General features: G+C 34.7%; 1 protein-coding gene across 1 annotated transcript in view; it reads right to left on the bottom strand.

The window, feature by feature from the left end:
- Positions 1-3,536: 3,536 nt before the first annotated feature.
- The window catches only part of LOC103256066 (calcium/calmodulin-dependent 3',5'-cyclic nucleotide phosphodiesterase 1C), a gene marked incomplete at its 5' end in the record, with an annotated part of 37,291 nt that continues 22,224 nt past the window's right edge, over positions 3,537-18,603 (bottom strand). The window contains 4 exons of the mRNA XM_008053951.1: positions 3,537-3,699; positions 4,270-4,371; positions 11,740-11,868; positions 14,438-14,538. Coding sequence (XP_008052142.1) covers positions 3,537-3,699; positions 4,270-4,371; positions 11,740-11,868; positions 14,438-14,538 — 495 coding nt within the window. The remainder of the gene's footprint in view (positions 3,700-4,269; positions 4,372-11,739; positions 11,869-14,437; positions 14,539-18,603) is intronic.

The following is an 18,603-nucleotide window of genomic DNA, read 5'->3' as shown; positions in this document are numbered from 1 at the left end:
ACTGTACCCCACAAAACTATAATAAAAATACTGATTAATTAAAAAAAAAAAAAAAAAGACCCAAACTACAGTGTCTCTGAAAGGTTAAAAGTAAAAGGCTATGCAAAGCCAAGGTCAAATTTTTAATACGAGTCAAATTTGAATGCTAGGCAAAGCATGTAATAAGACAAAGAGGGGGGCTTTATAATGATATACAGTAAAATAAACTATGGAGGTCTAACAGCTATGAATACCCAAAAACCAAATAACATAGAATCCATGTATATGAAGCAAAAATTATACTGCATTAAAAGAGAAAAAAAAATAGAAACATTTGTCAACCCGTAACAGCTCAATTTTCTTTGAAATGATATATAAAATACCTAAATGATATAAGTAAGATAGTGGATGTGTAAGTGTTCTTATAACTCTATACCCTGTAAGTAGGAAATAAATCTACTTTTCATGAGCCATACATATTCACAAAAGTTGATTGAATAGTATATGATATACACATTTCAAAATAAACTCCAAATAAGGAAAATGCCATTTCATCATATTGCAATAAACACAAATTAATTACAAAGCTATTAAGCAAAGAAACCTTCCACTGAAAAAATATAAACAAAGAAACACACCCTTCTATCTGAAGCAACTCCTGGATAAAAGAGTAATCAAAGACAAAATTACAGAATATTTAGTGAAGAATAATTGTGAACACTGTATAACAGAACCCATGAGATTCTTAATAAGAAAAAGACAAGCCTCCTATTTTCTAGTTAAACAAACAAGAATAAAATAAATGAATTGAGGAGTCATCTCAGAGTTAGAAAAAGAACAAAATAAGAAAAGATGAATTAATATAAATAAAAACACCAGTTAAGGCATACAAAGCAAAAAAGAAACAATCAATTAGAAATTTCATGGAGAAAAGATTAAAGAAAAACACCATTATATGAAATAAATAAAAGTGGGGAAATAGTCACAGACACAGAGGAAATTAAAATAATTCTAAGAGATGTTTACAAAATATTAAAATATACAGCCATACAAAAGAAATGAACTTCAAGGCTTTTACAGCCAGATGTATTTGCCAAGGAGACAAGCTTATACTTTAAAGCCAATATTTCATCGAAAAGCACCCTAAGGCAATGGTTTGGATTTTGTAAAAGATGGTTATAAAACTGAAGATGTAACTTACTCTTTTAGCAAACCCTGGAAGATCTGGTCCGTCTGCACTAAGGCTATGCCCCTATTTTGAAATAAAACCCTATTTTCCAAGTGTAATTTTTTAAAAGACTATGGTCCCACTGAGATTTCTGGTTTAAACTGTTCAATTTAAAATCTACAGTTAAGCACTGAGGTAACATTTACTATGTTATACTTACTATGGCTTATGGTAGCTGGGTTAAAATGTTAAGTCAATAAAAATAATTTACCAGGTTAAAATTACTAAAAAATAGTTCCAGTCCGGTGACTGGAACTAACACTCTGTTCCCAATAGGCAAGAAATTCAACATGGTTATTTTCACATTGCCTTTGGCATGTTTTCATCCAATTTGTGCATATGTGTATGCAAATAAGTTTTCCTTTATGAGGAAAAAAATTCACATATTTAAGTAATTCATATTCACTGTCTCATAATTTTAAAAAGGAATCAATTCAATACTTCAAACTTAATATAAGTTAGCTATGATCTATCCTTTGGCCACAGACTGAATACTCCTAGCTGTAGGGAATATTATTGCAAAAGTATTATCAAAGAAAGCGTATGACAAGTAGAGTGTCTATGAAGGATGCATTTGCAGAATCATCTGTGAAGCTCTAGCTCCTCCACACCGAGGGGCTCCCTTCCACAACTACTCTGGAGGCCAAGCAATGACCTTGCAAAGAAAAATAACCATCCACTGAATGGGGTACCTGCTGGCGTATACATATAACAGCTAGGGAGAGGGAATTCATGAGTATGTGCATGTGTTGACAAGTACCTGAAGACAGGGCGAAGAAAATGCACGCATTTAAATGCTGAATGGGTCTTAAAAATATATCTGATCCAAACTTACTCTAAATCCCTCCTCTCCACATATACACACACAAAAAATCATGGATAAGGCCATAAAGAATTAGAGAGGTGATCTGACGAGGCCCAGGCCACAAACTAGCTGGAATAAAAGCTCTAATACAAGGTCCTCTGGTTTGTTTGTTTGTTTGCTTGAGTTGGTGTCTCACTCTGTTGCCCAGGCTGGAGGGCAGTGTCATGCTCACAATCACGCCAGCATCGACTTGCTGGGCTCAGGTAATCTTTCTGCCTCAGTCTTCTGAGTAGCCAGAACTACAGGTGCATGTTACCATACCCAGGTAATCTTCTGATTTTTTTATTGTAGAGATGAGGTCTTGCCAAGTTGCCCAGGCTGTTCTCAAACCCGTGGGCTCAGGCAATACTCACCTCAGCCTCCCAAAGTGCTGGGATTAGAGGCTTGAGTCACTGCACCTGGTCGGTTTGCTTTTTAATATGCTGTTAACTCTAGTCCTATTTCATTACCAGATAGTATGTCTAGCTTCAGAAGGAAAAATATGCACACACAAAGATGCCTTCTACAATGTCTCCTTTCAAACTAGAATCATAAGAATAATCACAACAGTAGTTCTCATCCCAAAATCAAAGTAACCAGCAGAAAACCCTATCTCTTGTCATTTTGGGGTATGAAGTTGAGACTAGTGTTAATAAGCAATGTTTTATGAAATCTTAGAGGTCTCTGAATCCATGCTGTGAAACTCCCTCTTAAATTAACAATTATTAACTGAGTTAACTGTGTCAACTTGAATTAACTGTAATCTAAATCCCCAGATCTACATATCAGCCTGAGGCCCACATATCTGGAATCAGATGTTTGAGTGACAGCTCTTCTAGAGATGAGGTTAGTGCACATGATGGAATTTGCGAAGACATCAGTCTTGATGCTGTACATTCATTTCCCTTTCTATTTCTCCAGTTCTATGGACTTTTTTGTTTATTTGTTTTAAAGTAATATATATTCATTAAAGACCCTGTCTACGCTTATAGACAATACAATTCCATCTTAGGATGTAGTTACTTTTAGATATAATTAGAACAGTAGTTTCTGGTGATTTCCTGACCTTAAACTGCCACATTTGGTTTTGGAATTTTACATTATGGGATTGTCCACTCAGAAGAAATAACCCAATCAATTATAACAGAGACATGAATTCAAGATTAACATCCTAATCCCACAGAGTGATGCCAAAGTAACCAATATTTTGTCAACCTATTAGGAAAAAAATAAGTAAAATGCTCCTCAAATGACATTTTGACAAAAGACTATCACAAGGAAACTACCCTTTCTCCCCCCAAAAAGAAATGCATAAATTAGAAATACCATAATGTTCTGAAAAACAGGATTTAGTTAATATTCAAACATTATATTACCAGGAAGGAAAAAAAAGTTATAGAATTCTCCCTCCCTCCCCAAAGAAAACTACTGTAATCTCAATAATTCTTATTCTTGCATTGCTGAAATATAAAATTCATAGAATATTCAGTGATGACAGCCCTGATAAACAGCACAGCAACAAGGTACCTGTCTGAAGAACTCCTCCAGGAGTGACATTGTCCAGCGATGATGCAGGTCCCACGCTTTTGCTGGATGGCTAATATCTGCTGTATGCAGCATAAGGGATAAGGCTTTCGGCTTTTCAATTCTGTAAACCAAAAGCACCCAAACACATGATGAGCACACTTTTCAGAATCTCAGAAAGAGTTCTTTTTCTTTCTTAATCATTAATTTTTTAAGAACCCTTCCATTTGCCCATCTCAAACCCCACTTCAGCTAAATTGAAGAAAAGGCATCATTTCATCCTACAACTGGAATTTTTATCAGCTTGTCTCTGTGTTTATTGAACTGGACTCTTCTGACTCACACCATTTATAAAATGACTGTGTCATTCAAAAAGACAACAAGAATCTAAGAGTCACTGACTTTGATGTTTTGTCTCTGCATTAAGTGGATCTTTGATAATTTAGCTTCCCACGGGGAGAGGCTTTAAATTCTAATTCTAATTCTATTACTGGCCCTGTTATTTATTTCAGCCCTCATGAGAACATACCTAGTCGTGATATGTACAATTTTAAAGCTCTCTCCTCCAAACCATCACTGCAAGAGACCACTCGATAAAATTGTGTTGAAGGAGATGCGCTTTAAAGGTATCACCACACGGACAAGAACCCGTCCAGATGCCTGTACAAACACAAGATGTCACAGGCACACTTACGCTTCTGGCTGTTGCAGAGCAGTCTTCATCGCTTTGATTTGTTGAAAGTGACAAGACATATCCGTGGCCATCACCATCTCTATTACCAAGGTTCGAAACTCCCTTTCAGGAAAACCCATGGAGAAAAAAGGATAGATGTGAAAATGGAAAGTAAACGTTAACTTCTTTTTTTGCCACTACTAATCAAAATCAGTTAACTATTTCTGACACATCTAATTTGATTTGGGTATTTTAGGTACGCTTTTAAAATAAGAATTAAATGAAGGTTAAGGATTAAGGAAATCACTTATTAGGAATATGATACATGAAATATACATATCATCTGGAAAATTAACTCACAGGAAAAATTTCAATGAAACTAAAAAATGTATTAAAGCACCCCCTTCTCAACTGAAATCAGAGTTTTGGGAAGAAATCTGAGGAAGTTTTAAGGAAATAATCCTAGGAAGTAGACTGGTAATCTATATTTAACTCTGAAGATAGGTACTTCATCTTTTTAAAAATAGGCTTTATTCTTGGAGCAATTTTAGGTTTACAGAAAAACTGAGCAGATAGTATAGTGAGTTCCCAAATGCCCTTCCTGCATACTTTAACATCCCACATTAGTGTGGTGCATTTGTTACAACTAATGAGCCAATCTTGATGCATTATGTTAAGTACAGTCCATAATTTACATTCGAATTCACTAATCATGTTGCAGTTCTGAGTTTTGACAAATCATAATGTCAGGTAGCCACCATGGCAGTATCATACAGAAGAGTTTTGGCATCTTAAAATCCCCTGGATTCCACCTATTCATCCCTACCTCCTTTCCCTTGAATCCATGCCAACCACTGATATTTTTACTGTCCAACAAGTTTATTGAGGTGTAATTTACATAGAATAAGCTGCTTTCATATAAATTGTACAATTCAGTGAGTTTTAATAGTTGAATAAACTTTTGAAAATACCACTGCAATCATGGTAACAACTATTTCCATCACCTCAAACCAGGCCCCAGGCAAACTTTGATCTGTTTTATGTCTCACTAGAAAAGTTTGCATATATGTACATATACATACATATATTAAAATGGACACTAGAGATATGTACACATACGTTCCCATGTATGTACACACACATAAAATACAAAATGTATTCTTTGCTTCTGACTTTCTTTACTCAACATAATAATTTGCAACTCATCCATGCAGTGGTTCATCAACAGTTAATTTTATTTTACAGATGAGGAGTATTCCATCAAATGAGCATACATTTGAGTTATTATATTCTAGTTTGGAGCTATTGTGAATAAAGCTGTTGTGAATATTAATGTACAAGTCTTTGTGTGGACATGTTTTAATTTCTCTGGGGCAAATACCTAGAAGTAGATTGGATGGTTCATAAGACAGCTAAGTGTTTGACTTTGTAAGAAATTGGCAAACATATTTTTCCAAAGCAGTTGCTACTACCACTTCATGTTTTGACCACTAGTGTATGAAGAAATTTTCAGTTTTTCTTTGCCTGTTCTTCAAATTTTTCCTGTGAGTTAATTTTCCAGATGATACATATATCCCACGTATCATATTCCTAATAAGTGATTTCCTTAATCCTTAACCTTCATTTAATTCTTATTTTAAAAGCATACCTAAAATACCCAAATCAAATTAGATGTGTCAGAAATAGTTAACTTATTTTGATTAGAAGTGGCAAGAATTTTAGCCATTCTTACCATGGATTTGTAGTAGTATCTCATTGTGGTTTTAATTTGCATTTCTTTGATGACTAGTGATGTCAGATACCTTTTCCTCTACTTATAGCTCATTTACATATTGGTTTTGTTTTGTTTTTAGGAAAAAATGTCTGTTTCAAGACTTTCTCATTTAAAAATTAAGTTGTTTTCTTATTGTTGAGTTGTAAAAATACATTTTAAAAATCCTATGTAAGGTATCTGTAATATGTTATTAATAATTTCTCCAATGTCTTGGCTTGCTTTTTTTCCCTCACAGTGTCTTCCAAAGAACAAAGGTTTTAATTTTGATCAAGTTCAATTTACATTTGTAAAAAATGCTTCATGCTTTTTATGACTAGTCTGAAAAATTTTCACCTATCCTAAGAACTTTGCTGTTTTCCTTTGGAACACTTAACATGTTAATTTTTAAGTTTAGGTATATGACCAATTCTGAATTCATTTTTCAGTATGGTACGAGGTAAAAGTCCAAGTTATTTTTTCCCCTTCTGCTGTAAAGATTTTTCTTTGCCTATTGAATTACCTTGGCACCATAAGTCCATTGATAAGTTCATTTCAAAACTCTCAGTTCTGTTTCATGGATCTGTATGTCTATACTTTCACCAATAAAATATATATATAATATGTATAATATTAACCTTGTATTCTGTGACCTTGTAAGATTCCTATCAGATCTAGTAGTTGTGTTACAGATTCCTAGGATTTTCTACTTAATCAGGTCATCTGCTAATAGAGACATCTTAACAATGTTGATGAAAGTAAGATCAAATATCATTGTATTGTTCTCAGTTTTAGAAGCAAAGTGTTCAGTATTTCACCGTTAAGCTTGAAGTTACCTATTGGTTTTTCACAGGTATCCTTTATCTAATTGAAGAAGTTTCCTTCTGTTTCTAGCTTGCTGAGGGTTTTTATCATAAATAAGTGTTAAATTTTCTCAAATGTTTTTTATACATCTATTGAAATGACCATATGCTTTCTTTTTTTTTTTTTTTAAATTTGCTGATTTATTTTAATTGGTTTATTCAGCATTTTTGAATGCTGAATTAACCTTATATGGCTGGGATAATCTCACTGTATTAGTCAGGGTTCTCCAGAGAAACAAATAGGATATACACATACAGAAAAAAGAGATTTATTATTAAAAAATTAGCTCACATAATTACAGAGACTGACAAGTTCAAAGATCTGCAGGGTGAGTTAGCAGGTTGGAGATTCAGGAAACCCAATAGTGTAGTTCTAATATGAAAGCCAACAGGCTCAAGATGCAGGAAAAGCTGTTCTTTCAGTTCAAAATTAGACTGAAAGAATTCTCCTTACTCAGGGGAAAGTCAGACTTTTTGTTCAACTCAGGCCTTTTTTCCTCTGCAATACCTTTTCTGTGTGGAGTTTTTTTTTAAATATCACTTAATTTTCTAATCCATTTTAACTTATCCATTAAATTTTCACCTATTTTTGGCTATTAGTGATTGCTTGGGGATTACAACACACATAGTTAATTTACAGTTTACTTAGTGTTAATATTTGACCACTTTATGTAAAATATAAAAATTTTGCAACAGTATAGGTCCATTTGCTACCACTAACTTGACCTTATGTCATAGTCATCACATATATTACACTTTCCTACATTATAAACCCCATGAGAAGATATCCTAATTTTTTATTTAAATGGTCATATGCAATTAATTTAAATGCATATTTAAAATAGACTTTTGTATTTACCCACATATTTACTATTTTATTTTTCCTGAAAGTCTGATTTCATTCTGGAACCACATTCCTTCTACCTACAGAACATTCTTCATCATTTCTTATAATGCAGCCCTGTTAGTGAAAAACTCCTGTTGTTTTCCATTATCTAAAAATAATTTTATTTCACCTTCATTTTTCTTCTTTTTTTTATTATAAAGATGTGGGGTACATTTCAGCGTTAGGTATATAAATATTCATCATGCATGTACCCTTGTTGATGAGGTATGCCCCTCCCTCCCCAAGCAGTTTCACTCAACTGCCAATCCCACCCCCACCCCCACCCCACCCCCGACAGTTTCCAACTACTGCCTTCATTTTTCAAAAATATGTTCACAGAATTCTTGTTGACTTTTTTTTTTTTAAAAGAAGTCGTTCCATTTTTTTCTGGACTCAATAGTTTCATATGAAAAGTCCACAGTTGTCCAAATTATTCTCCTAAATGTAATGAGTCATTTTTTTCTAATTTTATCTTTGACTCCAGCAGTTTGATGATAATATATGCCCAGTTGTGTGCCTTTCTTCAGATTTATCCTGTTTTAGGTTTGCTGAGTTTTTTGAATCTGTACATTTATAAGGTTGACCATATCTGGGGAGTTTTCCAACATTATTTCTTTAAAAATTGTCCCCATTTTCTCTCTTTTCTCTCCTACTGAGACTCCAACTACTCTTACATTTGATCATATAAAGTTGTCCCACAGGTCCTTAAGACTCTGCTCATTTTAAAACATATATTTTTTCTTACTTCTTCAAATTGGATGATTTCCAACTTTGAAATTTGAAAAGTAACTTTTCAAATTTACTGATTTCTTCCTCATCTTTTCCATTCTACTACTAAGTCTATGTAGTGAATATTAAATTTATGTATTTTATTTTCAGTCTAAAATTTCTGCTTTTCATTTATATTTTCATTTAACTGGTAAAATTTTTATATTTTATTCATCACAAGCACATTTTCCTTCACTTCACTGAGTATAGATACAATAATTGTAAATAAGTCACATTTTCTGTTCTTTTTAAGTCATTTAGATTGTATCCTGAACATTATGGATATAAGTTGTAGAGACCCTGGATTCTGTTATATTGCTCTAAAGATTACTGATGCTTTGTTCTAGCAGGTAATTCACTTTTTATATTCAAAATACAAGCTCTGCATAGGTTCAGTAAGCAATATTTCAAATCTCATTTCTGCTTCAAGTATATATATTTCAAGAGTCAGCTAGATACTTGGGGCAGAGGTTACACACAGAATTTTAGTTTCTCCTTTTTGGCTGTCTCTTTTCTTGGGTTCCACCTCACTCTACAAGTCCCCATACTGATATATCTAACCAGAAAGACGTGGAAGCAATATATACATAGTCATCCCATCAGTTTGTTACCTTGATGGAAACATCCTGCAGAATAAAGTCACAAAAACATCAAACTAATGTATTCTGTCAATCTTGTCACATTCTCCAAATTTTGACACCCCTTCTAAACCTAACCATTTTTACCCTCTAGAACCTTCAAGTCATTCTTTTGTTAAAAAAAAAAAAGTTTCTCCACAGTTTATGTTATGTTATGTGCAAGAGGACTGGTTTATTAGCAGCTTATTTGTCTTGCCAAAAGTAGAGCTCCATGTTATTCCACTTTGAAATAAAATAAATATCTGGTAATATAGTCATTTACAAGTGTCCCAAAACGTCTAATGTTTTTCTATGTCCTAAAATAACCTGCCAGCTACTAAAATCACTTTTTTAGAAAGATAAGAAACATAGGTAATCTTAAGATTAATGGGCTTAACTGAGCATTCTAAATAATTGGTTAATATTTTATTTATGAGTGAATACTAAAGCCTTGTAGCAACATATCTAAAAATTAATAAAACAAAATAAAATAACAAAACAATATTTTAAAAAATATCCTTAAATGAAAATAAGTTGAACATTAAATCTATGTCCTTTAAGTCTAAAAGTCATCAACTATAATCTTTTTTTTAACCTACATAATCCCAAAAACCAGGGAGTAGAAACAAAATGTAATGCTATAGGCTATAATTATAAAGAAGCTTCCAGTGAATCAGGATCTTAAGATATTCCATGATTTCATTCTTTCTTTGAGATAACACTTACATTTTACTCTCTCCAAGTTAATAAAGTTAGTACTGAATAAAAAACACAAATATTTAAGGTTGACACATAAACCAATTTCACAAAACTGTATTTTCAAGTGACTATTTTGGCCATTTTTTAAATACTAAGTTCACCTATGTTTTACTGAATCACTCAATTTTTGATCCAAGGTAATATTAAAATTATTCACTATTATCCACCAGAAAGAATGCAGAGCTAAAGATGAACAAGTATCGTTGCACTGGTGTGTACCAATGTATTCCAGTGTAAGTTAATATGTTTCAGTCTATTCGAGGTGATTAAGGGTTTAGATTCTGCTTATGCCAGCCTCACTACTCTAGTTGTAGTCAAAAAGAGTAAATGAGGTTTATGATCACAGTAGAGTAAAAACACAAATAATATACATTTTAGACAGAAATATAGTTAAACAAAAGTAGAAAATCTGTAAGAAGAATACAGACAACACAAATAGTATATCTATGCTTTGAAAATATGTTAAGAGGCAATTATGCACGCTTTGGAAAATTTTATTAGACTGTCAACGAGGCCAGGGATATACGCTATCTAATAAGCTCTCACATAAATCCTTCAAAGCCATGATGTATCTGAATATGTGTGAAGTTGTTCTCTGTTGCATTCAAACCTTTCATTATACTGTTACAAACATTTAAATTGGATAGAAGGTTCCTTTTCTTCCTGAAGATATGCAATGATTAACTGAAGTGTTCTGCATTTTTCAGGTGCTAAGTCTAACATATGCCAATAGAATTTAAGCCAAATATTCTTCTATGTTTTAATAAACTAAAGTTACATAAAAACACAGTCATATTTAGTGAAAATCAGTTTCTCAGATTTATTGTTCAGCACAGTTTATTTCTCGGAATCCTTGCAAAATGGTCAGCATGTAGATACTTACTCAATAAACAGCTGATTATTTAATTAAGATATAAGAACCAATTGAGTCACAGTGGATTCCGAACTTTGTAAGGATTTAGGTGATTTTTGTCTATAAGTTTTGAAACATCTTGACCTGTATTTATAGCTACAATGATTTATAAACTTGCTGTATATGACATAAAGTAGGCTGAGCATTTTAAATGGACTGTCCTTTATCATAATTTTAACCTCATTTTAGAGGAAATGTTATTAATTTCTGGAAATTAAATGTTTTAAAGGCATAAAAAAGGTTGAGTAACTTTCTTAATGTTATGCAGCTGGTACGCAGTAAATGACTGGGTCCATAGTCAAACCCAAGTGTATGTCTAAATCCAAAGATACACAATGTCATTTAGGCAACAGAATTAAGTACCCATGATTTTTTTTAAGTGTCAAAATAATTTTCTTAGAAAACTTCAAAAGATTGTTAAGAAGTTCAAATCAAATATAAGGTGAAAAACAATAATAAATAATAAAATTCAGATTTAAATGATAAAATTCAGATTTAAGAAGTTCAGATAAAAGCAATATAAGTTACTTAAGGTTTAAAATAAAAATGTTTTTAAAACCAGCAAATATATCTAACGTGTCCTTAGTTAGGCTTTTCAAACTTTCTTCCTTGAAGATTTTTAATACAATCTGAATCATTTAACTCAAATGGTTCAATTTCCCAATTTATTACTAGATGAGCAATAAAAAGATGGCATAATAAAGTAGTTGGAATATAATAATAACACTCTATTACTTTTATTTATCAGTATTTGGGTATTTTTGTTGAGAAATACACATGGAGAGAAAAATGACACACACAGAGAGTGAGTGAGAAAGAGAGAACAACTCTAATAAAAATTTTAAACAAGTATTACTTCCTCAAAAGCAGCATACTTCATCTATCATCACAGTTCCTTCCCTGGCTTTGAAATTTCTCTCTTGTCTCATCCTTACCTCCAGTCATCCTTTGAGAGGTTGATCAAAATATTCATCTCCTCATCCTCTTGTAGAAGGCGATAGGCTGCACTTAAATGGTGATTTTCCAGGACAGATCTATCGTTGTACAGAATAGCTGAATCAGATCTGAACAGAAAGCCAAGCAAAATTGAGGATGTTAAACATTTGGAATTTCTTCAGGTAACTCTTGCAGGAGAGAATGCGGTATCACTTTTTCCCATGTTTAGAAATTATTTTGCCCCCATGCCATTCATATGAACCAAAACCTCAGCTAACACTACAAATCGTCAATAGACATATATAGTATAATTTACTATCAATACATATGAACTCTCTCAGTCACAGAACTCTCTGAAAACTGTCTTATAACCAGGTCTCAATTACCTGAGAGGTGATTTTTTTTTTTAAGATGTGGATCATGTCAAACTTCCTTATATTTTCTGGAATGACATTAATTTTTATTTTTATTTTATTCAATGAATGCATTGGCTTATTTAGTTTAGTTGTAATTCTTGGAACACATACTATTTGGTGGGTACTATCTGCAAACTGCCTCTAGTAGTAGCTTGATCTTAACATTTTTTTCCTGCAAAAGCCACATGTGAAAAATTGAGAGAAAAGAATACAAAGATTTCATGTCAGTTGTTAGTCCCTTTCTCAAAGATTGTTCTATAACTAAATGTTACCAAACACAGGACTGTATACTATTTTAATATATTTAACTAAATGAAAGCTTAGGTTATTAGAGCCTATCTGTTTCTCCTCAAGGAAACTGAGTTTCTGAGATTTAAAGTAATTTTTTAGAGCTCCATGGTGGCCAAGTGGCAGGACTGGGATGAAGGTGGGGTCTTCTGAAGATTGGACCAGTGCTCCCTAAGACAATGTCTACCTGTCATTGGCCAAACTTTGGGATGCATCTAGAATACCTTGGAAGTGTTAGGCTTAATATTTTATCCATCAAAGGAAAAAAAATCTGGTCATAGATTTAGTTTTCTGAACAGGGATTGCATGAGCTGAGATGCTTTGGATAAGATTCTGTTGAAGAGGGCCAATGTTTAAATTTCACTCCAAACCAAGATTAACTAAACACACTGAAATTTTCCCACTCCTATGGAGATAACACAAAACATGCAAATCCTGAGGTGAAAGATCTGCTGTTACATCTGTTGTGAAAGTTAGGTACCAACTGATGTATATACTGTGACATTAAATGATTTTCCAACTCCTGTAATTAAGTCACTTTTCTTTGAGTTGTGACTGGTTCTGATACTGGTTTCCAGGCAAGATCCACATACAGTTGTTCAAACTACTCTCTTCCTTCAGCAGGTGCTATTCACCATGGTCTCTGCCCTCAGAGCCAAGGCTCCACCCACAGACACACATTAAACAGAGCTACTCTATGGAATTCTCTGTTTTAAAAATCTTGGGACAAAACCACAAAAGGCTGCTTTTCAGCAGCTGAGATTACTCTAAGTGAGTAGGCAGTGGGAAGAAATTAAAGCTAGCCTCTTAGGTCCTTTTGTTTGCTTCCATGCCATTGAAATTCCCCTTCTGAACAGAGATCAGACAATATTGTCTTCTCTTTTGTGTATCCCATAATTAAGTGTTGAGTTCATTAAATGCATGTAGATTGATTTAATGAACACAAACATAAGTGGAGTATGCACCTGCTTTTTCAAGTGAAATCCGCAAGTATTTATTTAGTGTTAAACTTCCATCTCTTTCTGCTATATTTCTTCTCTTTGCCTTAACACTTTTCCTCAAATCTTAGTTTCTTTTAATTCCTATGTCAAGGCCCAATTAATTCCACTGTCGGATTCTCTCCAGGTCCACATCATTGTCTTATGAAACGGCAAGTTCTGAGGCCAGAAGAAGGCAAATAAGGTAGCACTCTAAGTGGAAATGACAACTGACTGGCACTGCCTGGAATTCTGTGCTGAGAGGAGTACTAAGGATAAACCCACAGCTTAGTGAGAAAAAATACCAAAAGCAATTAGTGATATCTGTTACAAGTGAAGCAACTCAGAGGGAGACACTTGGGCCCATATTTAATATCTCCAAAAGAGGTTCATGCCACCTATGCAGCTCACGAGGAGAGATGCACAGGTTGCTCGTGGTGAAAGTGGCCTACAGGAGACAACCTAACTCCCTAAGCCCCTGTGCCATGGAGTGATGCGAACACTGAACAGAGCAGAGGTGAAATCAGAGAGGATGAGAAGAGCATCTCATCAGCATCAGAATCTCAGAGGTCAAAAAGTGAGACAGGTCAATTATTATCAACATCAACAGAAACACTCCACTCATTATGATCCTTATTGATTTCATTTACACGTGGTATCATCTGGCCTTTATAGAAACTGCCCCACCTCCTATTAGATGTAGGTAGAGGATGCATAGAACATACATAAATAAATAAAAAGCATCAGAATAGAGCAGAAAAGCATATCCATATTAGATCTGAGTAAAATATGAGAATTAGGAGCAGATGGTTCCTTAAACTCTAAGTCTTGATGGAAGCTGACCAGGATGATGTCTTGTTTATAGGATCATTTTTTTCAGAAACTCAAAATAGGAAAACCATACAAAAGAAAGGTGCCTAACACCACTTTGACTTAGATGACTAACACCTTTTGGACTTCTAAAACTTACTCCCTGTCCCCTCTTGACTCTTCACTAAACATTTCAACATCCTCACCGAGTCTGAATGTGGAAATTGTTGGTGGTTCCGGTATGTTCATAGTCATGGATGGCAGCTGAGAAGATTATAGCAAAGATCTCCAGCTCTGTCAGCCAGTTCTGAAAAGGAGATTATAGAGCAATCAGATAATCTGTTTCTTTCTCAGACAAAGTCTTCAGCTTGCTGACAACACACCCACATTGTTGCCTTTCCACCCTGCAGCTGGTAAGCCATTGCCAAACTCAAGTTTTCTGGGAGACAGAAATAAGTTTGTTTGTTTGTTTTTCTGTGAAGAAACTGAGGGACTTGTTTGTGATTTGAAAACAGCATGCCCAGCAAGGTTGAATAAGCTAACTAGTAGTTTTATCTTTTTCAAGAGAGCAAAAAGATGATGAACATGAAGACTTTGAAAGCCCACATCCCATGCTTCCCCAGCTTTCAAATAAAGTTCCTAGGTATACACACACACACACACACACACACACACACACACACACAGGAAGATTAGAAATTTTAATACAATACCAAGAACTAAAAGTAATAGAAAACCTAGTATAATTATAGGAGGAATATCTATAGCATGGTGGATGTAGAAATAATATTTGGTTTTCTACTCTATGCATGTTGACGGTGTTTGAAGGGACTTGTCCCCACCTACACCATCAAAGTTGGCTATGGATCAGTGGTTTACAAAGTATGTTCCTTGGATCAGCAGTATTGGCATCATCTGGGAGCTTATAATAAATGCAAGCAAATTATTCAGCTACACCCCAATCCCACTGTAACAGAAACTAAGCTATCCGGATAATTTTGATGTACCCTAGAGTCTGAGAACTACGGCAGTGTTTGAAGCTCCTTTCATTGACTTCTACTTAATGAACTCTGTGGATTTACATTCCATCCCTTCTGTAAACCATTCTGTCCAATGTCCACACAACAGAACATTTCTGACTCTTAGAAAAATCTGTCCTTTTGGAATTCTTTCCTTACTTTTGTTACTAGGTAAATTGATGCTTACATGATTCAGTATGGTTTATTCCAAACCCTGTTTTGATAAGTTGCATTTGTTATAATTATATAACAGCATAACTCCAGAATTTTCATTCATGATCTTTAAGTCATATTTTCTTTGGGTCATTATTTATTTTTTTATTCAATATGATAAATATAATATAAACAAATAAAATATGAACACAAAAATGGGATTTTTATTTCTATAGAAACTAAGTTCAACGGTTTGGACAGTCACTAAAAAAAAAACTACTGTCAAAATACATGTGACCACTGTGAAAGAGTAGAAAATACCAGGGGGACCCCAAAAACAACATAATTATTTTTTGGAGGGTTGGGACCTTTTAGTACAGGCTTCCTCTCCTAGATAAGTATTCTAGGAACCATCACTGTACCAGCTAGCAAACATTGTTGTGAGAGGCTGTGTTCTGCTTCAGTGACTTTTTAAAAAATTTTTTCAATGCATTTGCCCATTTCAAGATAGGTGATTTCACAAGTGCACCTGCCCATACCTCACTAAGTGTTCAGCAGTTTTAGACCATAAACAGCATGACCCAAGTGCTCCACCCTCCCTATTCACCCGATCTTGCCCGAGCAATTTTTTTTCCCCCAGATGAAAAAAGCTCTCAAATAGAAATACTATGCCTATATATTTATAGAGGTGAAACAAAAACCAGCAGAAGCACTAAAAAGGAATACAAATTGACGAGCTCAAAAATTGTTTTGAGCAGGAGAAAAAGCATCTCAATAGGTGTATTGCATTCAATGGAGGGTACTTTGAAGGTGACTGAAATTCAAACAAGTAAGAATAAATTAGGTGGCTCAGCCTGTAATCCCAGCGCTTTGGGAGGCTGAGGTGAGTGGCTTGCCTGAGTCTGAGGGTTCAAGACCCTCCTGGGCAACTTGGCAAGACCTCATCTCTACAATAAAATCAAAAATTAGCCGAGCATGGTAGCACATGCCTATAGTTCCAGCCACTTGGAAGGCTGAGGTAGAAGGATTGCTGGAGCCCAGCAGGTTGAGGCTGCAGTGACCAGGAGCATGCCACTGCACTCCAGTCTGGGTGACAGAGTGAGACTCCAACTCAAAAAAAATAAAAAAGAATAAATGCACAATTTTTTATAAATAAATTTCTTTTGGGGAGGTCCCCCTTGTAATTATAAAAAGTTAGAGAGTTTTTGCTCTCAGTTTGCTTCATGAGTGTTTTAAGTTTCCATTTCACCTTAAAGAAAAGAGACAAGAAATCTTAGATAGGGGCACAATTGATGTAAGACATATATGAGTACCCAAATCAGTGAACTCAGAAAAGACCCTGGGGTCTGAATTAAAGATTAGCTCATGAAATATATTTATGTGACTTAAGTTAATACAGAATGATTTAAAATTAACATTTAAATTTTGGTGATTTCCCACTATAGACACTTCTTTTAATTAACTACTAATTTTGGTCATCATCTAAGAAACTTTTTGCAAATTATTGCCTTCTTTGAAAATAGGTGAGAAGAAAATTAAAAAGTTACATATGGTCTATGAAAAAGACTTCACAGTTAGGGGGAAATGAGCATGAAGATAACTCAGGTGGGAAAAACCCCACTATCCTTTTTTTTTTTTTTTTTTTGAGTTGGAGTCTCAGTCTGTCACCCATGCTGGAGTGCAGTGGCACACTCACCACTGCTCCAGTGTCGACCCACTGGGCTCAGGTGATCCTTCTGCCTCAGCCTTCCAAGTAGCCAGAATACCAGGCTTGTGCTATCACGCCTGGTTAATTTTGTGACTTACTGTAGAGATGAGGTCTTGCCAAGTTGCCCAGGCTGTTTTCGAACCCGTGGGCTCAGATAATTCCCTCACCTTGGCCTCCCAAAGTGCTGGGATTTCAGGCTTGAGTCATTGTGCCTAGCCTTACTTTTGAAAATTATTTATAGCAGAATCCAGCATGAAATGCCAGGAAACCTTTTGGCATCTTCCATAATATACCTCAAAAACACAAACTGAGGTTCACGAAACAGAAAGGCATAAAGGGAACAGACTAAGATGAAAATCAACAAAACGATATGAAAAAAGATGGATAAGATAGAAAAGATTGTAAGAAAACCAAAGCTGTAAAAATCTATTCTGAAGGCAGCAAGAAGCCTCCTCATCAGCCTTTTCATTGTCCTGGAGGCTTGCTAGTTCATTTACTTTGAGGCAGGCCTATTCTAGGTGCTTTTTATATAAAAACTCACACAATTCTCATGACTCCAGAAATATAGGTATTTTTGTTATCCCCACTCTACAGATGTGAAAACCAAATGGGGGGAGGTTCAACACTTACCCAAGATCACAAAACCAGTCATATAACAAGTCATATGATATGACTCCAGGATTCTCATTCATGATCTTTAAGTTGTATTTCCTTTGGTTCACTGTTCATGTGTTTATGCAGTTTTACATAAAATTATATAGGCATAATTTTTCTTGCTATTGTCCATATATATATTACACACACACACACACACACACACACACACACACTCTCATTTAGGTTAAGTCGTTCTTTTCTCTCCCAGTGTCTTGTTCCCCACCCATCTACCCCTGATCCCTCCCTCTACCCACTCTGCCACATATATCTCTTATACCAAACTCATGCAAAGTTAATTTCACATTTAAAAATAAGATTAGGAATGGGAGGCAGTGTAGCATCTAAACAAATCCCAGTCTAAGAACATTCTTCTCAGACCTAGAAAAAAACAACACAGGAATTCACATGGAAACACAAATGACCAAGAATAGCCAGAACAATCCTCAGCAAAAAAAAAACAAAGCCTGTGGTATCACATTACCAGACTTCAAACTTTACTGTAAAGCTACAATCATCAAAACAGCTTGGTATTGGTACAGGAACAGGCATATAGACCAATGGAATAGAATTGAGATTCCGGAAGCAAAACCTCAATTCCTCAACCACCTCATCTTCGACAAAGCCTCCACCACCTACCACTGGGGAGAGGAGAACCTATTCAGTAAATGGTGCTGGGGAAACTGGCTGACCACTTGCAGAAGATTGAAACAAGACCCCTATCTGTCCCCATACCCAAAAACTAACTCTAAATGGATCAGAGACCTAAATGTAAAAACTCAAACCATAAGAACCTTAGAAAATGAAGGATATACCCTCATGGAAATCGGAACTGGCA

This window comes from Carlito syrichta, unplaced genomic scaffold (genome assembly GCF_000164805.1).
Source record: "Carlito syrichta isolate Samal-C Ts95f unplaced genomic scaffold, Tarsius_syrichta-2.0.1 Scaffold76733, whole genome shotgun sequence".
Classification (NCBI taxonomy): domain Eukaryota; kingdom Metazoa; phylum Chordata; class Mammalia; order Primates; family Tarsiidae; genus Carlito; species Carlito syrichta.
Note: the sequence above shows the minus strand (reverse complement) of the source record. Positions and strands in the feature narration are given on the sequence as shown.